Source organism: Mytilus californianus, unplaced genomic scaffold (assembly GCF_021869535.1).
Source record: "Mytilus californianus isolate M0D057914Y unplaced genomic scaffold, xbMytCali1.0.p SCAF_4, whole genome shotgun sequence".
Taxonomy (NCBI): domain Eukaryota; kingdom Metazoa; phylum Mollusca; class Bivalvia; order Mytilida; family Mytilidae; genus Mytilus; species Mytilus californianus.
This window is the reverse complement of record NW_026262690.1, coordinates 104,880,563-104,908,113: the sequence shown is the minus strand read 5'-3', so window position 1 is coordinate 104,908,113 and position 27,551 is coordinate 104,880,563. Positions and strand designations below refer to the sequence as shown.

General features: G+C 30.3%; 1 protein-coding gene across 1 annotated transcript; it reads left to right on the top strand.

Moving 5' to 3' along the window:
• Window positions 1-53: 53 nt before the first annotated feature.
• On the top strand, window positions 54-24,293 carry LOC127738975 (uncharacterized). The gene is made up of 13 exons (XM_052250474.1): window positions 54-260; window positions 1,238-1,297; window positions 5,248-5,394; window positions 5,954-6,144; window positions 6,669-6,757; window positions 8,654-9,642; window positions 10,681-10,751; window positions 12,497-12,565; window positions 13,027-13,123; window positions 13,761-13,803; window positions 14,547-14,701; window positions 15,602-15,679; window positions 16,953-24,293. Exons 1-13 carry the CDS (start codon window positions 162-164, stop codon window positions 17,217-17,219), a joined length of 2,355 nt encoding a protein of 784 aa, XP_052106434.1. The 5' UTR covers window positions 54-161; the 3' UTR covers window positions 17,220-24,293.
• The last annotated feature ends 3,258 nt before the right edge of the window (window positions 24,294-27,551 follow it).

Genomic DNA, 27,551 nt, shown 5'->3' with positions numbered 1-27,551 from the left:
TTATATCTTAAAGGGAGCTAACTTCGGTAAAGTCATTTCCGGTTGAACTTTGTTACTGATGCAGAACTTATGATCACTTATGAAGTAATTTTTAGATGGACTTGAAAGTTTCTTTTCATAACCTGGTTTTAATTTGGCGTCCTCAAATATGAAAGTGATGAATGATGTTTCTATTTTTAGTCTCAACATTTGCAATACTTACTTGTGCAGTTCTGATTTTCTTTCTGAAGTTTTCATCTGATAAACAACATCATCAACAAGTGAGTTTCTGTACAAAAAAATAAGTTATAAGATTTGACGTCAGGATAATTTTAAATCAAATATATGTTGATGCAGCTCTATGGTTATGAGTTATTGAATTTAATAGATGTTGTGAAAGTAATGAGACTTTTAATCATGTTTATTTTCCATTTATTTTTTTCATGTTAGAAGTATGTCATATGGGGATCTGGATGGGGGGTTTACAGAATTTGAGAAATGGACCAAATATAAAGAATTGAGAAAAATGGGCAAAAATTTAAAATTATAGAGAATATATGAATAATGGATGGAAAAAAACAAAAAAAGAAAATAGAAAAACAACCTGTAATAAATTACAGAATATAAAAATGAAGATCCTCCCCCATCTCACATTACTTCATACTACTTTGAGGTGTTTTGTTTAGCAAATTTACTTCATCACAGTCTCTATAATTAAGCATGAACCTCTATGTAATTGTTATGAAGTAATAATTCAAATTTTAAAATTGAAATGTAAATTTAATGTACATGTAGATAATCAACCCTTAAATTGATGCACATACATGTACATGTAGGCCCTGTCATTAGGAAATACATTATCAATGTTTTGCTAATATTTCAATATTAGACATGACTATGATGACCATAAACCTTTAATATTGTTAATTTTTTTTAGCCTTATCATACTGAATCCCCTTCAAATAAAATGCTCTCTCTCTCACTCTCCATTTAACTTTTTAAGTAACATTTTATCCAATATATATTCTCTCACAGCAAAAAGTGGTCATTTGACAAAATTTTTCAGCTCAGTGTCCCGACATTAACCAGTACTAAGACTTCCGAAATATTTTTGTTTATAACTAGATTTTTTTAATCATGTTAATATTATGTTGTACATATTATGACTATAAAAATAAATAAGGAGATGAGGTATGATTGATTTACAGATTGATTTAACCAAACTGTATAAATTTAATGCATTTTATTTCTTTAATAGCAGACCAATGATATCCAGGTAGATGCAGTAACCTTTTTAAGATCAGTGAAGAGTACTAAGGTATGTCATCATGTCTACATTTCTATTTTCATTTTTTCAATATTTTGCCCTGCCTATGATGGATGGGGTTATAGTTAGGTTTTCAGGTCTGTGTGACATTCCCATTTTTCAATCCAGTATCAGGTTAAAGTTTTTGGTTAAAGTAGTTTACCATGAAGGCGTGGTCACATCATCTTGAAACTTGTTTTTTTTTAGGTCCTTTTTGGTAATACAACTCTTCAACTGTTTAAGTTCTTGTACATCCTTGGCTTCCAAATAATCGGCTTTGAGCGTTCCTGATGAAGGTAAATCCAGAAAAGCACTTGGGACGCATTTTTTGTACACTTGTGTATTATGATGTGAAATTCTTAAAATATATATGTTAAATTAGGGTTTTTACCCAGTTTTCGCAGTTCACTGAACATGGGAATATGATGGTGTGAATCAGATTAAAACTTTTTGGTGAGGTAGATTTCCATGAAGTTATGGTCACATCAATTTGAAACTTCATACACTTGTTCCTTATGGTGTGCACTTTTAAAAATTTATGCTACATGTAATTAAGGTTTAGACCCAAATTTTGCAGTTCACTAAATATGTTTCAACATGAAAATGTGATATCAGGTCAAACTTTTAAAGTTTTTAGCAAGTTAGTCATGGTAACTAAAGTACCATGAAGTTGTGGTACACATGCTCATAGTGATGTGAACTTTTTAAAATATGTACTAATTTAGGGTTATGACCTAGATTTTGTGGTTGACTGAACCCTATAGTTAGCTATAAATACCCTGACATGATAAAATGTGAAACAATTCAAACAAGAAAACCAACAGCTTGAATTATAATTGAACAACTATGAACGATAGGAACTAATGACAGCCACTGAATTACAGATTAAGGACAGACACTTTAAAATGTTTTGAGGTTTAATATGTTCAACATGCTTGTGAGTGCTTAACCCTCCAATTAACCTTGGACAGTGGTGTAACAGCACAACAGTGGTGTAACAGCACAACATCAGAACAAACTGTTTACCATAAATTTGTGATCACATCAAGTTAAGAATTAATTCACTTGTTCATTATGATGTGCACCTTTTAATGAATAAAGACAAATATTTACAACAACACAAATACATACATGTATGTAACCAAACACATCAATGTTAAGTGGTTTATTTGTTTGGTTAACATGTGTTGTTGGTTTCTTGCTTTCATGTATTTTCATTTACCTTACCTAACATCTCCTTTTTATCCACAAATTAGTACAATGTAATTGAAATTTTTATTGTGTTTCATAGGGGATATGTGTTTCTTATACAATGTATATACTTACAAGGGGTGACAACTCAAAGGCCTAATTATTATATGGATAAGACAGACAAGAAGAAATTGTTTACCATGTGAAAACCTTGATTGGCTTGAATAACAGTAGATTTTATTATATCATTGTATTATTTTGTTACTGGCAGGAGCTATCCTTAATGACCAATTTACCTGTTGATAACTATGCATAGATTAGTTTAATTAACTGCCTATCAAAAAAGTAAACAACATGAAATGTGCCTCAGGCTCAAATGTTGCAGTACGGAGATTTGTAGTTATAATAGCTAGAAAATATTCATTTCACTTTAAAGCCAAAATAATACACCTGGTTTTCTCCCACATGCAGTATTTTGTCAGCAATGTACAGATATACATATATGTTGCAGTTTGTACATGTACACTTAAAACCACTTGGAGTGGAGTATACATCCACATACAAAATAAATACATTTGTGATGATTCGTCTTGTTTTTTTGTTTGCAGTCTTTTCCATGATTAAATTATTATTGAAAAATAGTTTTGTTTCAAAACTGATTTTTGATTAACTCCTGGTATTTTGAAAAAGTTTTTTATGTAATTCAAATAGAATTGACCAATTGCAAGAAATTTGGTGTAACCTGTAATGCACATGATGTATGTAACTATGAATTTTATTGGACAAACATATTACATGAAAGTGCTTGCATCTTTTTTTGTCAGTTTTCACTATTAATCAAAACCACAAATTTTAATTCTGTAAACAGAATATTTTCTAGGTTGTTATTTTTATAATCTTTTCTTAAGGAGGTACATACTCGTGCATCAAACAAAAAATGTGCAATTTACCTCAGTATTGTTAATTTGTATAAACTATATATGTGCATTGGATATTTTTAAGGATTTCATGTGATATCAAAATAAGGAAAATATCTCATATATTGGAAAATTTTCCATGTTTACAATACTCAAGGAAATTAATATATTCATTTGATACCTGAGAGCATCTTAAACTACACAAATTGAAAAACCCAAGGACCATAAACTTTTCTACTAGGGACAAAAGTTTAAATCTATAATAAAAGCAGATAGATAGTATATCTTTGCCAAGGATAAACATGATAAATGTATGTTTTGTATTGTTAGTATTGTAAACTTGATGTTTACAACTATAACTTGTGCAATTTCATATATTAAGTTGTGTGGTTGTGATTAATCGCTTTGTGTTTCAATTATATTGGACCATGCAATTGATTTTTCTCCAATCCCATTAAGAAAAGGATATGATTAAAATGATTTATTTAATTTCTTAACTGAAATGGGTAAACTATGGCATTAATGTTACTTTTGAATGATGAATACTTATTCAAATGTTTTTGATAGATAAAAAACATTTTAGAAAGTCTAGTTGAATTGAAAATTTAATAAGACATACAGACAAAATAACGACATCTCAAGAGTTCTTTAACAGGACACATGCATGCACTAAGAAAAAACAATACAATACTTTTATGGTACTTAAAACCTGAAGTGGATACACTACAATCAAGTAGATTAATTGTAATAATAGGAAGTTACCCACATGTTATGAAAGGCTTAACAAGAGACAAACAAAAAAAAACCCAAATATCTTAAGCAGTTACTCTCAGAAGTGCAGTCAAACGTGCTAATAACATCACCTGTTGGCTCCATTAAAGGAAAACCTGTTTTACCAGCTGAGCGTCTTCTTGTCCTGCTGTACTAGTGATATCTATGAATTTTAAACCTTAATTCAAAGGTCACTTTTCTTATAAGGTCAGTCTTTTTCTGGTTCCAAGGGTGACCTTAAAGTATATTTGATTGTATATGTGGTGGATATGCATGAGTCAACATTTCAAAGATCAACACATGGTCTGATAGCCTGACTTGATACAAGCGCAAAATGTTTTGGGGTTAAACCAGATTTATATACATGGATCCACAAACCAAACCATTGCTTATCTAGAACATATGTTGCAAAACTAAAACACACACTAATAAATGCACAGTACAGCTACCAACAGGATGACCACTTACTTAAGCTTGAACAAGGGGAGAAAAGCATAAGATTTGGAAAGCAATGTCAAAATGTACACACTACTAAAGGAGACAAACTAAGGTAGCTAAAGCTGTGGATTGGATTACATCATTGTCTCAGTGGTATTAGTTACATAGTACACATTCATATGTTATCTGAACATGCATGAAAATATTTGCCACTGGACATTAAGCAAACAACATTTAAATTCGTGGGATACCAATTTTTGTGAATTTCATGGGTACAGGTAAACCATGAATTTTAATGTTCAAAGAAATCCATATTTTCTATAAGCTTGTTTGCAGTCAATGGCAAAACCACAAAATCAAATATCCACGAAAATACTGTTTTGAATTGGTATCTACAAAAATAAATGAATTCATTGTATGCTTGAGACCAAAAATTGGAGATCAAATACAATTAATTTTTCTTGAGCATTATATCCTAATGAACCTAAAAAGAATTTTAAATCTAAGGCCATACAGGTGTCAAACACAAAACTGAAACATTTTCCAATTTGTTTTAACAAATATGAATATAAGGTGATGACCAGCACACACCAAGAAAACAGAGACTTAACTTTTAAACCTGTTGTAAAAATATTTTCATTCCAGCCATTTCCCATAAGTTCAGCATTAGGTTGGAAGGTATACAGTTTGTGTACTGACACCAGAATATGGAGAAGAAATATTATCGTAGACAATGGTGGGAACAGGGTTCAAATACTTGGATGTTATGTTAAACTCCCAGCTCCAGTTCAGGTTGGTAATTTATGAATTATATTGTAGTAGTTATAGTTATGCACTGTCGGATTGTTCCTGCAAAGTATTTGTATATTTTTTTAACCCAACTTTGCAACAGCAAGGATTGAATTTAACCTTTTTTTACAAATTTAAAAAATAAGGAGATGAGGTATGATTGCCATTGAGACTGCTATCCACCAGAGACAAAAGGACAAGGATGTAATTATAATACAAAAAAAGACATCTTGCATTCATATGTCTTTGTTATGAAGCAGTTTAAAACAGAAAAAAAACACAATTGCCATCAATTGTTAATAAACCAATTAACTTTCAGTTTAATATACTGTAAATTCAGCAATTATTGCATGCATAAATTATTGGGAATTTTGTAGAATGGGCTAAAACTAGAGATTAATTATTGCAATATCAAGAAAATCTGCCTACAGATATATGTATAGGCTATAAGAATGCAAGTTCTTATTATTGCGATACTCATTAAGTTGCATTACTCGCATTGATAAAAACTTCACAATAATTTCTGAATTTACAGTATGCATGCATCTTATCTACAATGTAGGTGGCCAGTAAGGTCTTCAAGGATGTAACTCAATTTGTTGAATGGCGTCCTGGAGTAGAGTCTACAAGCGCCTGTGTAAATGGCTCATCCAAGGAGTATAGAAATGTGTCACATGACCTCATCAACATTGTTACAGCCAATCAGAAACTCAGTAAATACTCTGTTGTGGTGGAACAACAAAATATTGAAAGGTACATCAATTTCAAAATGCCATTGATTTAATAATGGAAACTTTTTTATTTAATCATTATTTTTGCAAGTAATGGATGAATTCCACTCGTTAAAGGTCCACTAAAAATGCCAAATTTAAAGAAATGTATTTTTTTCACTACTGAAATGAACCAGATTTATATGAGTAGAAAAACTATTAACAGTTTAAAAAAACTTTTCAAGTTGAATTCCAACAAAAAAAGCCAATTTGAAAAATCAGATGGTTTGATATGATATCAACATAAAACATAATTACCATAATTACAGTGAATTCATTATTATTTGTGGGACACCAATTTGTGGGTACAAGTTTATCACAAATTTAAATGTTCAAAGAAGTAAATATTTTCTATATGCTTGTATGGAGACTTGGTCAAACCACGAAATAAAATATCCACTTAAATACAATTTTTCCTTTAAATAATTCATGAAAACAGGTATCCACAAAAATAAATGATTTTTTCAAATAATACATTAAAACTAAAAATCTATTATTGTATAATAGGTTTTGGAAGAGAGAAGATAATGGTTGTTTTTGGATGTTAGAATCTGGTGACAGAGGATTACTACTTTACATTCTTCAACCTGTTGAAGGTAATCATGAAAGTAACATGTGTTACATAATTACAGTGTCAGTATATTGTACCCAATCTAGGTGGGTTCCATCTAGGCCCAGGTCAAACCTTTGAATTTGAATTTGATTTTACTTGTAATATTTGTCACTGGTGTTAAGCATCTGACAAACAATTGGCCACTCTAAGAGAGCAAAAGTATGCCAAAGACTCTGAATCTGATTTCACTTGTAATATCTGTCACTGAGTGTTTAGCATGTGACAAACAATTGGCCACCATAAGAGAGCAAAAGTATGTTTGATGTCCTTCAGAAACAGACTAGCTTTTGTCAGAAACTTTTTTTGTACCATGAAATGAAATATATACAGAGTAATTGATAATTTCATATTTTCCAGAATCAGACATTAAAAATGTACTTTTTAAACATAAACAAATTCAGAAATTAATTTAATTAAAATGGGGGTACATTCTTCATACATGATATAGTCATTTTTGAATATCACAATTCTTATTTTTGTCAACTCATCGGGTTGAACAATATTTTTTAAATTATAGCTGACAATCAGTAATTTTTTATGTTGGAATCCTATTCTTTTCAATAGATGTTGATGCGATAGATTTGTCAAGTCCAGATGACATTGATTTTTTTTCATGTTCAATGTCACAAACAATATAATAACATTGTAGTAAAAATGAATACCTGTATTTTTTCTTATGTTTAATTTTATCATGCCCACCCATGATGGTAAAAATAAAGTTTTTCTGTCAAATTTTGCACACAAAAATTATTTGATCTAATCAAGTATTTTTCAATGGAAGACAATTTTGATAATGGGCCCAATGTGATCATTGTTTTCCATATCTTAGAAGCTAGAATCTACTTATTTTCTATTTGACTGATACAGTACAAGTCTATTTCAAAAATGGGCTAACTTTAGATAATTATATAGTTTCTTAACTTCGACCAATACTGTAGATTCATTTATTTTTCTTGGATATTTGATTTTTGCGGTTTTGCCATAGTCTGCATATCTGCCAATATAAAGGAGTAGGTCAGGTAAGGGCCGATTTTGGCCTCAAAATTCAAGTTCATCTGATGAAAGATTTTGGATACTTTTTAAACACTTAAGTGTCTACTTCAGTCGATTCAATCAGTTTATGTGAAAGGTTTGAACCGATTTAGTCTTTAAAGACGCCCAAATTCAAGCTTAAATATGAAAAATCTATCAAATATGCCATAATATGTCACTTTTCAGATGGTTTTTGTCAAAAATGAAAGTGGCCGCATCCGTGTTCATTCTAAACCTTTATATATGTTATGTATTATCATCAAATACAACTTACATTTAAATATTAAGAATGAACACAAATGCGGCCACTTCCATTTCAGACGGAAACCGTCTAAAAATTAACCAAAATGCTAAAATTTCGAAGATTTCAGTTATTTAGCATGACTTCATGATGCTAGTACCCGAAACATGTGCATTGTATTATCAAAAAACAGCCCATATGTATGTAACAGAAGTATTCTTCTTTCCAATGAATAGTTAAAAGTTTACATTTTAACAATTTTGTAAAACTGCTATATTTTGGGGCCAAAAAGGGGTCTTACTGAACCTACTCCTTTATCAAGCTTGATTTGCACTGTTCAATTGGGCCTATTTCCTTTCATTAGTTATGTCCCTTGAACTATCCCAAATTTTAGGTTAATTTCTCAATAAATCATTATCTGAAAAATAAAAAAAAGTTGGTCTTGAAGTAGGACTTTACAATTTTGGAACATAACAACCATGAAGTAAGGATTAAGTTTAATATTCACTTTGTTACCATAACAACTATTACTGAGCTGCACCTCTGGTAAAATCACTTTCCAACATTATAACTTGAGTTCGCTTTCTTTTTCTTTTTACTTTCCAGATGTTGATTGTTGTTGTTTGACCATAGTGAGTCATTTTACATTCCCTGTCACTCTACAAGACAGTGCTACCACCATTTCTAGTTATGCTCAGTCAATAAAAGATTATATGTTCTACCGGAAGATGAAAGTGACCCCTTTATTGAACTTTCACATTCCTCAAAACGTGGCAGTGATTGGTGCAAAAGAAGCCTATGACAGAACTGTTGTCACATCTACTGGGATGGATGATCTCTTAGATTCTTCTACTTATTCCTCGAGTGATGATGAAAATTCTGATTCTTTCTACAAAAAATTTGAAGGTCTTCATCCAAGAGAAAAACACAAAATTTTACAAAAATCTAATTTCATTCTTCATGTTAAATCGCACGACCAAAGACTAAGATCTCAATCTGACACAAATACCGGTGATGTTAAAACTAATATCGTAAAACAAAGATCTTCAACACTACCTAAAGATGTAAAATCCTGTAGAACTGATCAACACAAAACTTCTACCAAGTCTTTAGATTTGGAAAGGAAAGTTCACAATGAGAAAATAGATCTTGATAGTTCTAAAAGTAGCATAGATGATAATGTTTTTATTGATGATTCTACAAAGGATATGAGAAATACTCAAAATGAGAGTCAAATTTTGCCAAAATCTGACAATACTCAAAGTTCTGTGATACCTCAAACCTTGCCTCCACAAAATGGTGCTCTTAATACTCGCAATAATGTGCCTTCGTCTAACAAAGAAAGCATCTCAAAACTTCCTCACATATTGGAGAAAGAGCCTTCAGATGATGCTATAATCGTTCCACAGAATAAAAACCAAGATACTGAACAAAATAATGGTGCTAAGAAAGAGAGAGTTTCTGGTATGGATTCAGATCATCAGAATAGGTCTGAAGACCAGAATGTTAAACCACAGACACAGTTGCTGTCTTCCCCTGATGATATCAGATATATGACCCTAGCCAACCAAAGTGCTGCTGATCTTCTAGGAGAGGTAGATATTTGTAATAAAACTGTGCTTTTATATAATTTAAAACATAGAAATAAGAAAATGTGGTATGCATAATTTGTTTAGGGGCCAGCTGAAGGACGCCTCCGGGTGCGGGAGTTTCTCGCTGCATTGAAGACCCATTGGTGGCCTTCGGCTGTTGTCTGCTCTATGGTCGAGTTGTTGTCTCTTTGACACATTCCCCATTTCCATTCTCAATTTTATTTTTTCACATAACAACTAAAACTTTAAAGACAAGGACAGCTGAAATGCAAAAAAAAAAATACATGAGAATGACACAAGCAGTGTTTCAGAGATGGGAATAAAATTGTGATATGGGGTCATGTTCATTGAGGCTAATTTCGCAAAACCACATCACATGCATTATGTTTAGGTTTGTTTGACTTTGATATCATACTATTTTGTTGTGTTGATACACACACACACACAACACCCACACACCTATATCCAGTACAGAAAAAAATAGTGGATTTAACTTTAGTAGTGAATTTAGAAATAGCCTATTTGGAAACTAGTTTTGTTTGTGCATAAGAATAGAGAAAGAAAACAATTTCTACTTAACTTTAATGTGTATTAAATCAGTATTCAGTTAAAATAAATCAAAAAAATCTCTGCTTTATAACAATGTGCCAAAAAATACCTGAAAATTGGTGAACTGATGTTTTATGCACTAGTACTGAATGTTTTTTTTTTTCAGGCTTTACAACACAAAAACTATTCCTGTTTTAAAGTTATTTTTTAAGTGGTTGATTTTATTGTGTTTTTGTTCACAAATGTAAGATGTAGAAAACTTGCCAAAAAAGGCAATTTTATTTATTTGAATTTGATTTAAATTTTACCTGTGGCTAAAGTTCTGCGTAGGTAACTTTGGTTTTCATTTATGTGAATTTTGATTTTAGGTAAATTTAAATAATATTTTCTGTTTAACTTTCAATGCACTTTTAACATAAACTTTCAATTTATGACAGTAATGCAAAATTTAGAACAAAATAACAAAGCATGAGTTAAATTTTATTTTTACAGTATTTTCAAGTGTCAAATATTGATTTGAAGAAACCTGTGAATCAGCAGACGGCAATATCTGGGGGCTGGGGGTAAGTAATATACTTCCTTTCCTGAAAGGCCTCTTTGGTCTCATGGTAACATACTTGCCTTTATCGTCAATGTGTACATTTTCCCTTTGATCTTACTGCCTAATATTTTTCTATATTATGGACAGGACCTGATACTGGAAAATATTAGGCAATGACGTCACTTAGCAGTGCAGCAAAGTCGTATCTTCATGTCCATCTGCATCAATTTATCAATGAAATGCACACGACTTCATTCATACAACCAAACAACTATCACAAAGATTTGAACTCATAAAAGTAGTTTTACTGACAATTTCATTTATTTCAGCCATAAGCATATTGTTAAAACAAAATTGCCGATGAAAATGTTAATGGTATTTTATTTTTTGATACTGACTTCATCAGCTTGAATATCAGCATGCCCTTCCATGCTCGCTTGATATTCTTGCTGATAAAGTCAATATCAAAAACAAAAAATGCCATTATTTTAAATTTAGAGAAAAAGTTGTGGGTTTCACCCCAGCTCGATCAAACCAAAGACTTCAGAATCATTAAAGGTACCAGTATTCGTTGTTTCTCTATCAAGCATGAAGCATAAGATCATTGACTGGTCCAAACAGGGTTTTAAGAAGGTGGCATATCTTTTTGTGGACTGTTACCTTGTGATCTAACACATGAAAATCTGATATAGCTTTCTGGTCTATTACAAAGCAGTGTATAGATTTTGAAATGCTTTGATATTAAGAAGATGTGGTAGGATTGATATTTGGTATCCAGTTGCATTATCATTGGCACATCTCATTTCCATGGAGATTATTTGGCCCTGCCCCCTCAGTCATGGTCTATTGACTTTGAAACTTTTGTTTGTTTACATGTATTACTTTGTGATTTGGTATGTATATGGGGAACGACTAGTAGTAGGTCAATGATATTTGGTATGCAGTTGTATTAGCATTAGCACATCTTATTTCCAAGCAGATTTTTGGCCCCGCCCCCTCAGTCATGGTCTACTTTTACTTTATAGTTTACATGTATTAGTTTGTGATTATGTCAGCTTATGGGGAACCCCTAGTATGCAGTTGTATTAGCATTGGTACATCTCATTTTTTATGAAGATTATGAGGCCCCTGCCCCTCAAACATGGTCTATTGACTTTGAAACTTTTGCTTAATTAACATGTATTAGTTTGTGATTAGGTCAGTTTATGAGGTACCACTAGTGGTAGGTCAATGATATTTTTTATGCATATATATTAGCATTGGCACATCTCATTTCCATGGGCCAAGTTTGAATGGAACCAGAGTTCTGACTAGAGTTCCATATGAACAGTAATTAATTTTGAACAGTAATGTCTCTAGATTACCAGAAGTACAAGGCCCCTACTCTGGATATGTTAACATTCAAAATTTGATTGGATTGACGTCATACCATCCCTATGTACTCTAGAGTTCCATTCGAACTTGGCCATGGATATTTTTTGGCCCTGTACCTTCAGTCATGGCTCATTGACTTTGAATATTTTGCATAACTAACATGTTTAAGTATTGCTGTTTTAATTTCAACATTTGCATTTTACTATCAAAATAACAAAAAGGCAAGACATATCTCTGTGTTAACAGTTTATTTAAATGTACATTTATTGTACCATATTTACTTAGGGGACAACAAAAAGACTATACTTTACACATGTAGCTGTTTCACTGTCTCATGTACAGTTCCCAAAAATCTTTTTTTTTGACAGTTTTGAGTTTTGCTTATTATTGTAGATTCTGTGGATTAGAGAATGATGTTGTCATACTGAAGAAGACACCTGCTGATGGTAGCAACATATTCAGGTACACCAATTATTCTTAAAACTTTGGATGAGGTTATATAAATAAAGATAATGATTCATTTATTGTTGTTGGTACTAAATTATGTTGATTCCAATAAATTGTATTTTCATCGATACTTTATTTCTTGGTTTCAAAAATTCTGTTTATCATCTGTATAATATAAAAGATTGTAATTCTTTGAACATATAAATTCACAGTTTACCAATACACATAGATATAATGAATCCTATAACAAAACTATACCATAAACCAACTTATTTTCTTATTATTATGTGTTAAGTTCCCTCTTACCAACTTTGATGCTAATTTATTTTTGCGAGCTTCTCATTTCGTGATATAATTATATAAGGAAAGATCTCAGTTTCACATATTTGTGACGATTTAAATTCTTGGTATTTTTCTACTCTCCAAAGTCATGAAAATTAGTTGATTGACAGTATGTGTTTCCATTTTTATTTCAGTTACATGGGTAAAGGATTGATTCATGCCTCACCACAAACTGTGTTAGAAACAGTTAAAAATCCTAGGACTAAATTTACATATGATGAAACTTTAAAGGTAGAGAATTTAATTGACAATTCATATATACAGTCCACGTCATTTCTTTTTGAAATTTTATTTAATCGATTAATGGTAAATGAAAGCAAATAACAAAATGCAATATTTAAACTTTCTTTTGGAATGTTTATTCAGACTTGCATGCTTGATATAAATAAAAGTTATGTTATTATAAGTACAAAAAAATGTATTTATTTTGATGCATGTAATCTTTCAAAAAAATCCTTTTTAATAAAATAAAAGTCTAGCTACAATCTTTCTTTAAAGCTATATGTAAACTTGTTCAAGAAAAATTGCATATGACCTTTAATTTTGATCCAAATGTAATCATAAGGACAAATATCATGAACAATTGTTGCAATTTGAAAACCAATAAAAAAAATAGAAAAAAATATAACTATTGAAACAAAAATGATATTTTTGATGCACATTTTGACAATAAATGTCACATCAATGATGCTTGAGGCCAACATTTAAAAAAAAACCAAACTTATACATGTACAAACATTGAAGAGCTGATCAATAGGACGTAAAGTATAGCCAAATCCGAACATGTTAGGTTGTTTTTTCCATAATACTTATATACAGTTTTGTTATTAAAGATATTGTTTTAATTTTGTCATAAATCTATTTTCAGAAAGTAGATGTTTTGAATGATGTAACAAAAAAGATCAAAATAGGTATAAAGTAGAACTTGTTATTTAGATGTGATCAAGAAATATGCTACATTAGATAATTATAGAAGTATAGAACTGAAATGCATTGAATTCCATTAAATACCAGAAAACAAATATTTATTTAACTTGAAGGATTTGCTTTTATTCCAAGCTATCAGCCAGTTTTAAAATTGATTTCAGTTATAGTTTGCTAAATAATATCATTACATTTCAAAAGTAATACTGTTGAGCAGGAAATAAAAATGGCTCTCTGTCTCTCTTTAATATCTCTATTCAGTGGCATTCCCCTAATTCTTTACCAGTTTCTGTTTAAAAATGCATTTTGTCATTGTGGTACATTTTATGAAGTTTTATCTTTGATTTATAATCACCAATGCATATGAATAAAAAATGTATTTGGTATATATTAAGTAGGGCAGTTATTGTGGTGTATAGAAATCCAAAAGTTGTCCAGACTATTTTTGGTAGTGATAAATAGATATAAGAAGATGTGGTATGAATGCCAATGAGACAACTCTCCATCCAAGTCAAAATTTATAAAAGTAAACCATTATAGGTCAAAGTACAGTCTTCAACACGGAGCCTTGGCTCACACCAAATAAACATGTTGATGTCATCATTTTTGCCATGCATATAGGCTTTGGCCTGCTGTTCAATCTTTAAAGTATTATTCCCCGGAAAAATACAATAAATCAGATTTTATTTTCATAAAAATTTTGTTATGAAGTTAACTTGTCTCTTTTCAGTTTACTTCTACCATGAAGTGATTAACATGTTTAAGAAGAGTTGTTATGACTTCTGTGTCCTACAGACTGAAAGACAAGATGGGGATAAGTTTGTGTTAGCTAATTCCTCTGTAGAATATGGGCTACCTGTACCAGTTGGTGTTCAGAGGGCTCAGGTTTGTATCTCCGATTTGTTTTGGCAAATTGCTGTGTCGAATATGGGCTACCTGTACCAGTGGGTGTTAAGAGGGCTCAGGTTTGTGCCTCTGATAGCAGAATTATTTCTTTTAATGAATCTACATGCATTTGTTTCATTTTCAATTTGGAAAAGGGTGTCACATTAGCATTTTTTGTTATAATAGATTTATAGATAATGATTTGAGCTGAGTCTGATAGAAATCAACCTTATGCAAATGAACATAAATACATATGTTAAACATTTTTCAGGTTGAACAAATCTCTATGCAAAGTCTGTAACTGTTTGGAATTGAGTTGATATAAAAACCCTACAAACCAGACCAAAATTTATCTTTTATTTCGTATTTGAATGTTCCTCAATCAATCCAAGTCTTACCCATGTACATGTTTTGCATAAATACCGTAGATTTCTATCCGACACAGCTCATTTATAGAACTATTGACATGAATATAAAATCGAAACAAAATTAGGCAGATGGGTATGAGACAACATTCATTTAAAGAAAGTAATTAACAGGAGCTGGCTGTATGGTCTTTAGCTACATGATTGAGGGTAACCATACAGAGCTAAGGATAGATTTGGTTGCAAAAGATGAACTCTGAGAAAAAAAAAGATGTGTGTCTAAATATATCAGGCTGTAAATAGTCCCAAGCCTTTAAAATTGGGAATGAATTAAACAGAAACTATCAAAGATTTTACATCAACATCAGATTCTACACTATTGCTCAATACAGGTCTTAACTTGGGAAAGGCACATTGATATGTGATGGGGTTAATCTAAATATAAAGACCAAAATCATACATCAATCTAGGATTGCAGTGAAATGAGCAAATAATGGTTAATTGTATTATTGATAACATTTATTTTATATTATAGATGTATCCTAGTGGTTGGGTTATAGAACCAGTACAAAAAGAAAAGAAAATTTATTCCATGGCTACTTATATTATTCAGGTGAGTTGTATGTGAAAGGGTAAGTCAATCAGCTATTTTTACAGGAATTATATCCCTTTGAAATATAATTGTCCCCTGTGCGACACATTGTGGGAGACATAGAAATACCATGTGTCTATTTGTGCATCTGTCGCTTTTACAGATTTTTTATTAAACTTATATCATAGGTTTATATCAGCAAATCTCATACAAGTTCGAAAATCAGGGCTGATCAACTATTGTTAAAAGAGTTCTGTCCTTGGAAATATTAATTATATGGAAAATTGAATTTAAAGTTCTCTCGCATGTACAATTCTTGCCAGATTTTTATCAAACTTATATCAGAGGTTTAAATCAGCAATGTCTCAGACAAGTTTGAAAATCAGTGGTGATCAACTAGTGTTAAAAGAGTTCTGCTGTTGGAAATTTTAATTATATAAAAAATTGCATTTAAATTGCTCTCACGTGTACAATTCTTGGCAGATTTTTATCAAACTTATATCAAAGGTTTATATCAGCAATGTCTCGAACAAGTTAGAAAATCAGTGCTTATCAACTATTTTTTAAAAGAGTTATGCCCCTTGTAAATATTAATTATATGGAAAATTGCATTGATACCCTTTCAAGCCCATATTTCTTTATTTAAAGATATTTATAAAAAGTTTTAGAAAACAAAAACAAAATTATTTATTTCCCTTTTACAGATAAACTATTTGAAAGGTGGGGGACATTAGAACTCTGTTCATTTATATATATTTAGAATTGTTTTTTACATTTCTTGTCCTATTTTCATTTAATTTATATTAAACATTTACACGAGTCATGTCTAGGATAAGTATTATTAACAGCGTTGATCAACTATTTTAATTGGAAGTACATGGTCTCATGATTACATTTCTTGTAGGATATTTATGAAAAATTTAAAAGAACAAAACAAATATATTGGAGTTGTTTCCTTTGGACAGATAAAATATGTACATGGGCTGTAGATATTGGAACTGTTATTCTATTGATTTATCAAATCAGATATCAAAGAAGAAATGTTTACAAAGAATGACAGATTAGTAATATCGGCTTCTGGCAGCTTCCAGATTCTTACAGACTGTACATTATTATTTCAATACCAGTGGCGGATTTAGAGGGTTTTCCAGGGGGCCCTTTTTTGGGAAAAATTTGGTTTATTATTTAGGGAATCACTGAAGCATGACTGGAGCGGGCCCCCTCTTAGGCAGCCAGTGCCCCCCTTATGAAATTTTCTGGATCCGTCACTGAATACAATTTATTTACTTTATAGGTAGATTTTGGAACAGCCAAAAACAGTATGGATAAACCCCCAGTTGATGAACTGGTGTCTAAACAAGCCCTCAGCATTGCCTATCTTCGTCAGTTTCTTAAACCTGCCAAATGGATATCCCGACAACAGTCTTCTCCAGTTCCTAGGCAACAACCATCACCAACTCCTAGAAATAAGTCTTCCACTTCAAATCAGCAGTCTTCACCAGCAGTAAGACAGCGTCAGGTTACAGCAGTATCAAGGACACAGTCAAACCCGGTTACATAGTAATTTACATTTCCATGACAACTGTTGTTGAGGATATAATTAAGCACTTTATTGAGCAGTTTATGTTCCATGACAACCCATGTATTTTGAATGCTTTTGCTTGTTTAAACACAGTATACACATTACGATATAGATGCCTTGTATTGAATACCGAACAGTGCCACAAGTGCCATTATAAAGTCAATTATTGGGCATTTGTTTAATATAAAAATATATATTTTTAGTACTGCCTTACACAGTCAATCATTTTTTAAACCTATTGTATAAAGGATAAGTCTTCTGTGCAAAATTAGTATTCAATTACTTACACAGTCAATATTTTTTTGGCCAATTGTATAAAGGTTAAGTCTTCTTTGCAAAGTTAATATTCAACTTATGTTACTTTTACCCAAACATTAGGAAAGACTTAACTTTATGATTTTTGTCTCACCCTAATGAAGTGAGAATTAGGCTTGCTGTTTCCATTTCCATTGAGATTACTCTACCCCTTCCACTCAGTAATGCTCCACTGACTTTGAAATCTTTGTAAAGTTAATATGTTACAGTTTTACCATTTAAATTAAAAACAATTGCATTATATTATTTAAACTACATGCAGGTGAGACATATCTCAGTGTAACAGTTTATTATAAATAAATAAAATAATCATAATTTAAAAAGTTTAAACAAAAAAGTTAAAAAGTAGTTTCACTTCCCAATCCCATTTGTATCTGATTTTGATTTAGGAATATTCTGATTTGTTCCACTTCTGTTTGAATGTTTGAAGATGGTGTCAGATATTTTTCTTAATTGCTCTTCCATTTTGTCGTCAGTTTCAAGTAACTGAGCCTCTATATCAAAGTCTAGGTAAACTGGTTCCCCCATGGTTTGGGATTTCTTCCATTGTGTGTTCTCTGTAAGGTTAAAAAAAGAAAAATGATATTGTCTTCAGCTGTTTAAAAATTTATTGAGCAGATGGTTATTTAAACCAATGATATGTGGACTTCTTCGTAAATGGACAAGAATTTTGCGTTGAAACTACCATGCATAAGTCTGCAGTGTCCTGGTTTAGAATATGTTTCATTTTCACAATTTCTTCTACATACTAAATTGACCATAACCTTTAAATAAAATATTATGCTCAATATTACAACTGCAGTTTCAGGGTAAAATACTGGTACTAAATGAAATTTACACATTATTTGCCAATCTTTTCTTTCTTTACACATGTGTTTGTTAAATATAAATTTATTCACATCAATTATATATTTTTTTTTTTTAACATATAATTGCTAACATGCTTTGCTGTTAGGTTTAGTCACATTTTTAAAAGGTGATGTTATTTTATTTACTTATATTCTTACATTTAAACATAAATATGGTAATCGATCGTTAATTATACAATAATCAGCATAAATTAATGAAAACATTATAGTATTACACTAATTTTAATTTTTATGAGAAATATACAGTTTCAGGGTATAAATAAGATATGAAAATATGTCACAATATATTTTTTTTTATATTCTTAACATATTTAAGTTATTATCAAAATTGTTATTGCATAATTGCATATATATAGATATACCTTTGTTACATGCTGTGCTAATTTTGCTAATATTTATAATTGACTATAAAATAGTCATTACCTGCATTTTGCAATATTATAACTTTGTCACATGCTTTGCCAATTTTACCAAATGTTTCTTATAGGCAGGTAGGGATTCAGACAAGGACCATCATTTCCCATTTCATCTGTTCTTCAATAAATAGGATGAACCTTATCTAATATCTGTGTCAAGGATCAAGGTAATTTTGCTAGTCTTGTGGTGTTCAGTGCCCTTGTTAGGTGACAAAAGACAGCTTCACAGTCTCTGTTTTGCATAACAAGCTTAAGATCATGCATTTCCTTTCAAAAGTGTATATCCAACCAATTTATTACTACCTTGATATGTTGTATATATACATGTACATGTATAGAGAATTTATTTTCACATTTTTGGTAAATGAATATTTTATGTGATACAAAGTACATATAAATACAAGCATTCTATTTTATTAAATATTTGAATACATGTTGATTTATTTCAATAATACCGCATACCAGTATTTATTTTTGTAGCTATATTTTGAAAAATTCTGTTTTGAAACTGATGAAGATATTTTTGTATTGTACTAGATTCCTAAAAAAATACTTGAAGAAGATAAAACAAACTGATACTGTTATTTGAATAATTTTGAATATAAAAGGAAATTTAGGGTGTATATCAATGAGATAGCAATCCAATGACACATAATGAAAAGCCATGAATTAATTTAATACATGAATTGTTGTAATAGATTAATTCAAGATAAATGTGTGTCATAACCTCTATTCTGTGAACATCACAATCAGTTTTCACAAAATCACATTTTAGTGACAATGTTCTTATTTAAAATCAACATAGCAATTAAAAAAAATTAATTCATTGATTGTAGTAAACTTAGTTTGTATGTTACAGTAGTTTCCTGTTTATTTCCTCTAAAGATGGCCAATGATATCAATTCATTTTTGTGTTTATGTTTTCTTTATTCAATTTTTTCCGTTGTATATTCAAATATACTCAAACATTATTTTATTTATTATGCTTGTTTTGTTTTAGCTCATGTTTTACCTGAAAGGTGCTGTAATTTTAAATGGTCAGTGATTTGAGTAATAATTGTATCATGTGATTTTAATATTGCTGCTATTTATAGATTATTTTGAGAATTTATATGTGAACATTTTAGTTTATTGAGTGGTAATATCCAAGATACTCATGCTTTTTTTATTTATTATGTGATTATCATTTGTAGGTTTTTTTTATTTGCCTAAAAATTAGTCAGTTGCATTGATTGAAACTGCTCATGAGTATGCATGAAATAATTGCCACTGGAAAATAAACAAGCAACAATCAATCAATATATTGAAGCTTTGCAGGTGCCTATCCACAAGGTAGACAACTCTTAATTTAGATCAAGTAAAAAGAAATAATTGTTGAATTCATGAAAAAAATGAAACAATGTGATTGCATATAACATTTATTTGTATTCAGTTTTTGTACATAAATTATGTACAATACAAATGCATTATCAGCTCTCCACAGATAAACCTATTAATTAAAACTTATTGTTAAGAAATGTATATAACAAAATATGATGTTTTGCTAAATGCAAAAGTTACTCAGTTTTACTGCTTTCATGATTTCAGCATTACATGCACATATGTTAATCAATGTTCATGCAATGAGAATTTTATGAGGAGTTACAATGTATTTGTAAAGTTGAATTTGAAATTGATATTGCTCAAGTGAAACATCTTTTGTTTTCTTTTCGTTTACATGAATAATATCTTTTATTTCAAATCACCTGGAATACATAAACCCTAAGCAGTCCAGGGCAGCTGACAGAGGGGTCCCTGCTTTTATTTTACATATCCCATTTGCCAGGGAAAATACAAATGGGTGAAAAAACATTTTATATAAAAAAAACCAGCATATGTTTTCAATTACTATTCTTCACACCTTCAAATTTTGCATTTTCATATAATATTATGCTTTTAAATACAAATCTTAAATATATATAAATGTTATTTTTTAGTTTTGTTCTTTCTAACCATTTGTACGGTTTAAATTTTAAATGTGATCTTGTGTTAGGAAAAGACAACCAATTACAACCAATCTTTGATTCAGGTGACATTAAAATACTTTCTAGATGTACCTGACCAAAAATTTAGCTGTAGCAGATTTAGTTTCAACACCTGAAATAAAATTTAATTGTTCTATAAAATTAAAACAGACTTAACCACTTGCAAGAAAATTGGTTTTACATAGGTGTAATTTCAGTCTCGCTGGGTTGTTTCATGATTTTTTGGTATAACTATGACAAGTCACTTTGTGACATAAGATTTGCTATTACAACTATTTTTAAAATGCTTAAAATTGAAATGACAGCAGTCAAACCATGACCTTATTTTGCTTGATTGTCTAAACAGGTCAATAATCTATTGTACTTAGGTTCCATTGTTTATTAAAAAAAAAGTGTTTAACATTCTCATCATCTTTTTATTCATGCTCTATATCATGTTATCAGGGTACTTAATTACCAATTTATGGTGTCTGGAGACGTGATGGAAGTTATATATAACCCAAGTATCATATCAGAAATACATATATGAAACATTTGTAAAGGGAAAATATTTCACATTGAGCTATCTCCCATTTAGCAAATAAAAAAAGAGGGCCAGTTTATTCCTCTTTCAAAATTAGTAGACCTGGTTTTCTTTTCTATATTTGGGAAGAGTAATAGGAGGGTTTTTCTTTTCAGAAAAAAAATATGTAAATATCATGAGTAATTTTTGCTTCTTATTTGCTATTTTTCTTCATATTGATATAAATGAAATGGAAGGTCAGTGTTTTAAATGCTTGTTGTACAAATGTTCTCTTGGTAACCTATTGATAATTATATTTTATCTCCACTCAGATTAGTGCTAATCTGAACCAACAATGGCAGGAATAATTTTGAAAGTTCTCTAGTAATGGTCTGACTTTAGAACAGAAATGAAGTTTTATTCAAATACCGTTTTTTGTTTATGTAAATGTTGTAGAAAAGATAATTTAGATCACTCATATTGGTGCTAATCAGCCATAGAACCCAAAGATTGTATTGACTTAAAAGTTCCTTATGAATAAATAGAAGTCTTATTTTCATTTTCTTGCATAAAAAAAAATACATGAATTACCTAAGCAAAATTTCTTGTAATATTTTGAAGGTCATTTACAATTTACCGAAATTTTTTATTTCATGTGGATCAGATGAAAACTTCAAGGTTAACATTTTATATTCCCTTCAGTATTAACCTCTAATAGAACCTAGTAAGTGAAATGCAGGATTGGATGATTCCTGAATGGTGACACACTGGGCCTCTAGAAAAAAACAAATGCAGAAAATGATTTACCAATTTGAATCAAAACTTTGCAAAATCATCAATTTCTATTTGCTTCAAAGACATGGTTATGGATCAGAATGTTCTTTTTTTTTTGTTTAGCCAGCTTCTTGATGCAGATTTTAGCAAATCTGCAATATTACCCTATAAAGCCTACCGGTAATTGTTTTCTCTCTGGTATTATTTGCAGGAGGGAGTGGGTGCATTTGGTATTTGGAGGCAACTATATAGGGAGAAACAAAAATGCTTGTTATTTTTCTATTACAACATTGTCAGAATATTTTTTCTTGCCAAAATCTTAGAAATAGTGAATATGGACACAAAACTCTGGATACATCAATATATATTTATTATACTTCACATTAAAATGCAAGATTTTGATTGGCTAATATGAGGGAGATGATTTACTCTATCCCATGACTCATTGTCATTTTTTTAATGTCACCCTCTCTTGCAGACCATTCAAAAATCAATAATTTAATGGACAATGAATTGAATTTACTGTTACACCAATAAATTAAAGACAATGCTCAAGTTCTAGTTTTGGCCTTTCATAGACTGTTAAAATAAAAAAAAATATATCTTGCTTCTCTTCTTGGTTTTCTAATAACTGTAAAGTTGTTATGTACGTGACATCATAATTAAGTACTTTCAATTTAAAATTTAACAGTAAAAGACAATAATGATAGAGCATTTAGTATAATAAATTGAATAACACATAGATGAGAGGGTGATAAAGCAGATTGTTACCCCTCGAAAAAACATTGTCAATATCGGCTTTGCCTCAGTTGACAATGTTTTCTCTGGGTGACAATCTGCTCTATGACCCTCTCAGCTATGTGTTATTTATATAATGTTCTTTGTCTAACCTGTACAGAACTGTGTCCGATTAATCAATTATATTTGTTTTTTATTTATTTTATTTTATTTTCATGAAGGCAACACCAAATGAATTTGTTGATCTTTGTATTCCGTCTGCTAAAAACAGGGACAAACAATATTTTTTTATATTTTGTTTGGATTTACAAATAACTGATGACCAGCCCAAAATATTCTGAAAAAGAACATGTGTACATTTTTTTTTAGATTTTAGAACTTTTTTTGAGGGACCATTTATTTTTTTATTTGAAAATTGCTGATAAAAAAAAATGCAACAAAAATTATGAAAAAGGTGGCCATGTAACGATGTTAGAATTTCATTTTTAGAAAAAAATTAATCATAATATTTTAGGAACAATCAATTCCAAAGATCAACAAATTTATTTGATGTCCTAACATTGATTTTCAACAGAAGTTGTTGTTTAGTGATGCACTAAATTAACAGAAAACATTTTAAAAACAATGCAATTTTTATTTTCACTGTATTTATAAAACCAGTTTTAAAATGTTTTTATTTGTATAATACGAGTTTCACTTTCAGGGTACCAGTATATATTTTACAGAAAACATGGATGAGATTATTTAACTTTTATTTTTTCCTGATATATAAACAAAGTATCTTGCAGTTTTATTGGTGATTTGATATTTCGTTTTTATGCTTAAAAGTAATTTAAAATTGAGTCTTTAGAAAGCTTGTGTTGATTGTTAATGCTGATGTTTTGTTTATACTTTGCATAAAAAAAAAGAACTCTTGTATTAAGATTCAATCATGAAGCAACCAGACCACAAAAATTTAGTTTAGATCTTTAGATTAAAGAGGACATAAGCAATTGATTTTCTTTCTTGAAATATATATGTATCAGTAGAAACAAAATGCAAATTAAATGGTACAAAGGACTTGCATGTATATATATTTTTTTTAAATACTTTAGCCATAAAGTATCTCAATTGTAATGTATTAATGAAAAGAAATTGCAAACTTTTGTCATTTTGTATTTTGGAACATGTGGAACAATGTGAAATTTTTAAAAGCTTTTATCAGTTTAAAATTGGAAGAAGTGAGTCCATAGGACTAAAAAGCAGTTTTGTGTGGCCTAACCTATGTGAAACAGTCTTGCCTTATCATAAGAGTAATTTACTAATCAATGCAAATTATGTTACAAATCAATGCAATTTATTGTTAATTTTTTTGTCTTTATTCTTACAATTATAAAACATATTATGGGGTGTTAAGAATAAATATATTATATTTGTTTTGTCTTATTTCTACTGCCACCATCATGTTCTCAGGGCTGGCTGTTAGCCAAAAATGCAAATATTTGAAAAGTTAAGATAATGCAATGCTCACAGACTTAGTATAGTAATATTCATGGACAGAAGAAAAATCTTAATAATGAAGTTTTCATGTTAATATAGATTATCTTTTCCCCTCAGTTTACTCAAAAGGGATAATAGTGTTTATACTGCAATCGTTCTATTTGAGCAGTCAAAATGCATTGACTGTATATTTTTATGTGATATAATCACTAACTGTATTTTGCATTAGATCACACCTACCACTTTAAAATATGTATTGAAATGTACACTTCAGCGAGGGGGACATTGAAAATTATTTCTCCACATATATCCTACAAAAATTATACAAAAATTTCTGTTCTGTTTCTCCACATTTATCCTTCAAAAATTATACACAAATGTATGTTATGTCTCTTATTTTTTTTATTAAAATGTATAATTTCTGATATTCATTTCTCCTTGTTGATATTCTATTCGGAAATCTGCCGTACTCATTCACCCGACTGCATGAACTGCATGATTTCAACATCACATTTTGAAACATGACAATTTTATTTCATCTTTTTCTGGTGTAAACCTCTTAAAGCAGTTTCAAAAAAAATTTAAAAACAAAATGCGAACAAAAAATGGGTATTAAATTATTTTAGATTCTAGAATAAAGACAATATTGTATTGACTTGATATAATAATGATATAAGGATTCAGCATGAAACACAGAAAATGCTAGGCAAAGCTTCGCATTTACCCGGTTTCTAAACTTTGTCCTTATATCGCTATTATGTCAAGTCAATACACTTTTATTTGTCAATTACAAGATCAGGAAAAGATCTTATTACAACTTTATTTCCATAAAACATTGGGAGGTGGAAAAGACTTAATTTTTAGTTTATCATTTTGTGGATTTTCTTACAAATTGCTAGGAATTATAAAGGAAATATTTATAAACATAATATATATCAAGAATGCAGGCTTTGTTGTGCTAAGCATACCCGACTCTCTTTATTCAAATTATTGGAAAACAAGAAGCAGTTATGTGACAGATCCCAAAATGTCTTGCACATTACATCTCATCACTGTCAAGCTGCTGAACAAATATGAAATTATTCTATTAAGTAGTTACTGAGAAAAGTGTGACGAAAATATCTGTTGTACGAATGGAAGGACAGGGTGATTGCAATGTAGCCACACTTTCAATGTAGGGGTATAATATGAAATTGGTGCAAAAAGACAATGCCCTCACTTCTCAGACAAGATCCCCCATGATTCCCTTTATGTACTGATTGGCTGTGAATAGCTTATGTATTTACCGGTACTCTTTTTTTAACATCTGCCAACAAGTGTACCAGATAGTGAATGGTACAGATAAACTCTTTACAAAAATAAGAAGATGTGGTATGATTGCCATTGAGACAACTTTCCACCAGAAACTATATGACATAGAAGTTAGCAACTAAAAATCACCCTACCACCTTCAACAATAGGCAAAACCCACAACACATACCAAGCTATAAAAGGCCTCGACATGACAAATGTAAAACAATTAAAAACAGAAAACTTGCAGCCTGTTTTTTGTTTATAATAATCTGTGATATTGAAATAGCATGAATTCAACATATTTTCTAGCAACCAGTTACATGTATTCTAATACTACTGATGATGGCTGTTGAAATGGATATTGCTTATAAGCTGAAACACCTGTTATTTTATAAACTTTACCTGTGTTACATTGACAATTTTGTCTTCAGAAGCAATTAATTTCTTCATTACTTTTGTAAATTAAATCTAAATATATATCATGAATATATATCAGGTTTTTTAAGGGGCAGGAGAGGGTTCCTGCTCTTACAATTTTATGATAATCAGAGATCCTGAAAATCAGTTTATAAATAACATATTGAGATATATATTATCTATCCATATTGGAAATATTTCGAAGGACAAAGCAATGGTTAAAATATATAGATAACAAAACCTTGTATTGAATCTTATTCAGATTTCAGAAATGCCTGAAGCAATTGATTAGATGTTTGGTATACTGTTACAGTTTCAATTTTTGAGTTTCTTTCTGGTAGTGCAATTATTGCTTAAGTTCTGGCACAGAGAAATAGAAAATTGCTTAGAAATCATAGTTTTCTACACTTTTTTCTGTAATGCCTGAATCAATTATTTTGAAAGTTGGTTTACAGTCCAACAATAAGAAGTTTCAGTATGAGTTTGGTTCCATTTAAATGATTTTTGCTAAAAGTTTGTCCCTTTAACACAGAAAATTTGCAATTTGTTTTTCCTTCCAAGTGTGACATTTTTGCAGAAGTTTGCTTTTAAATAGATGCCTCTAGCACTATTCACATCTTTAGATAACTATTCTGACTCAGTTCATAAGATGGAAATTCCTTACTGCATCAGTAACAAAATAATTCTTTTTCCCATACAAGTGAGAAAACACATCCAACATAAACATTACAGCCAGTAGGGGACATTATTGTTGCATATGTAATATCCTCAGAATTCTTTCTTTTAATACTGTTCAAATGACTACCAGTTTTGACTAATCTTGTCTTTGGAATGAACAAACTGCCCATTAGCATGTAAGTTTCGATATTGTACAAGAAACTTGTTTGGTCGTACAGATATATTAGTATACTGTAGAAACATATATTTTCCAAGGGTTTAAATTGAATGATATTGTGTCTAAAATTTATTTTGTGATTATAAGTACTGTGGATTTATTTATTTTCGTGGGTACCAATTTTAGTGGATTGTGGAGATACTGGTATGTACATATAACCCTATAGAAAATTAGTTATTCGTTGAACATATAAATTTGTCGTTCACCTGTACCCACAAAATGAGTGAAAATTGGTCTCCAACGAATAATAATGAATCCAATGTGTGTAAGATTAATGCTCTTTACATGTTCAATTTTTTTTATGTTTTGATTTAGTGTACAGATATCACCAAAGAAAATTTCTGCTTTTACAGTACTTTTACTATAAGCTTATTAGTAACAACTTGTTTAGGATGTTAGTGAAAATTTGTCATAGTTCAGATGATCTTTAATTGGTTGATTGAGTGGTGCTTAATGTCCAGTCTCAAATATTTCATGCATAGTAAATGAAGTATTATGATTTCATAGGAAAATATCCTGCTTTGTAGGAAACATTGACATGTTAACTAGTTGAATTCAATATCATTTGGTCTCTGGTGGAGAGTTGTCT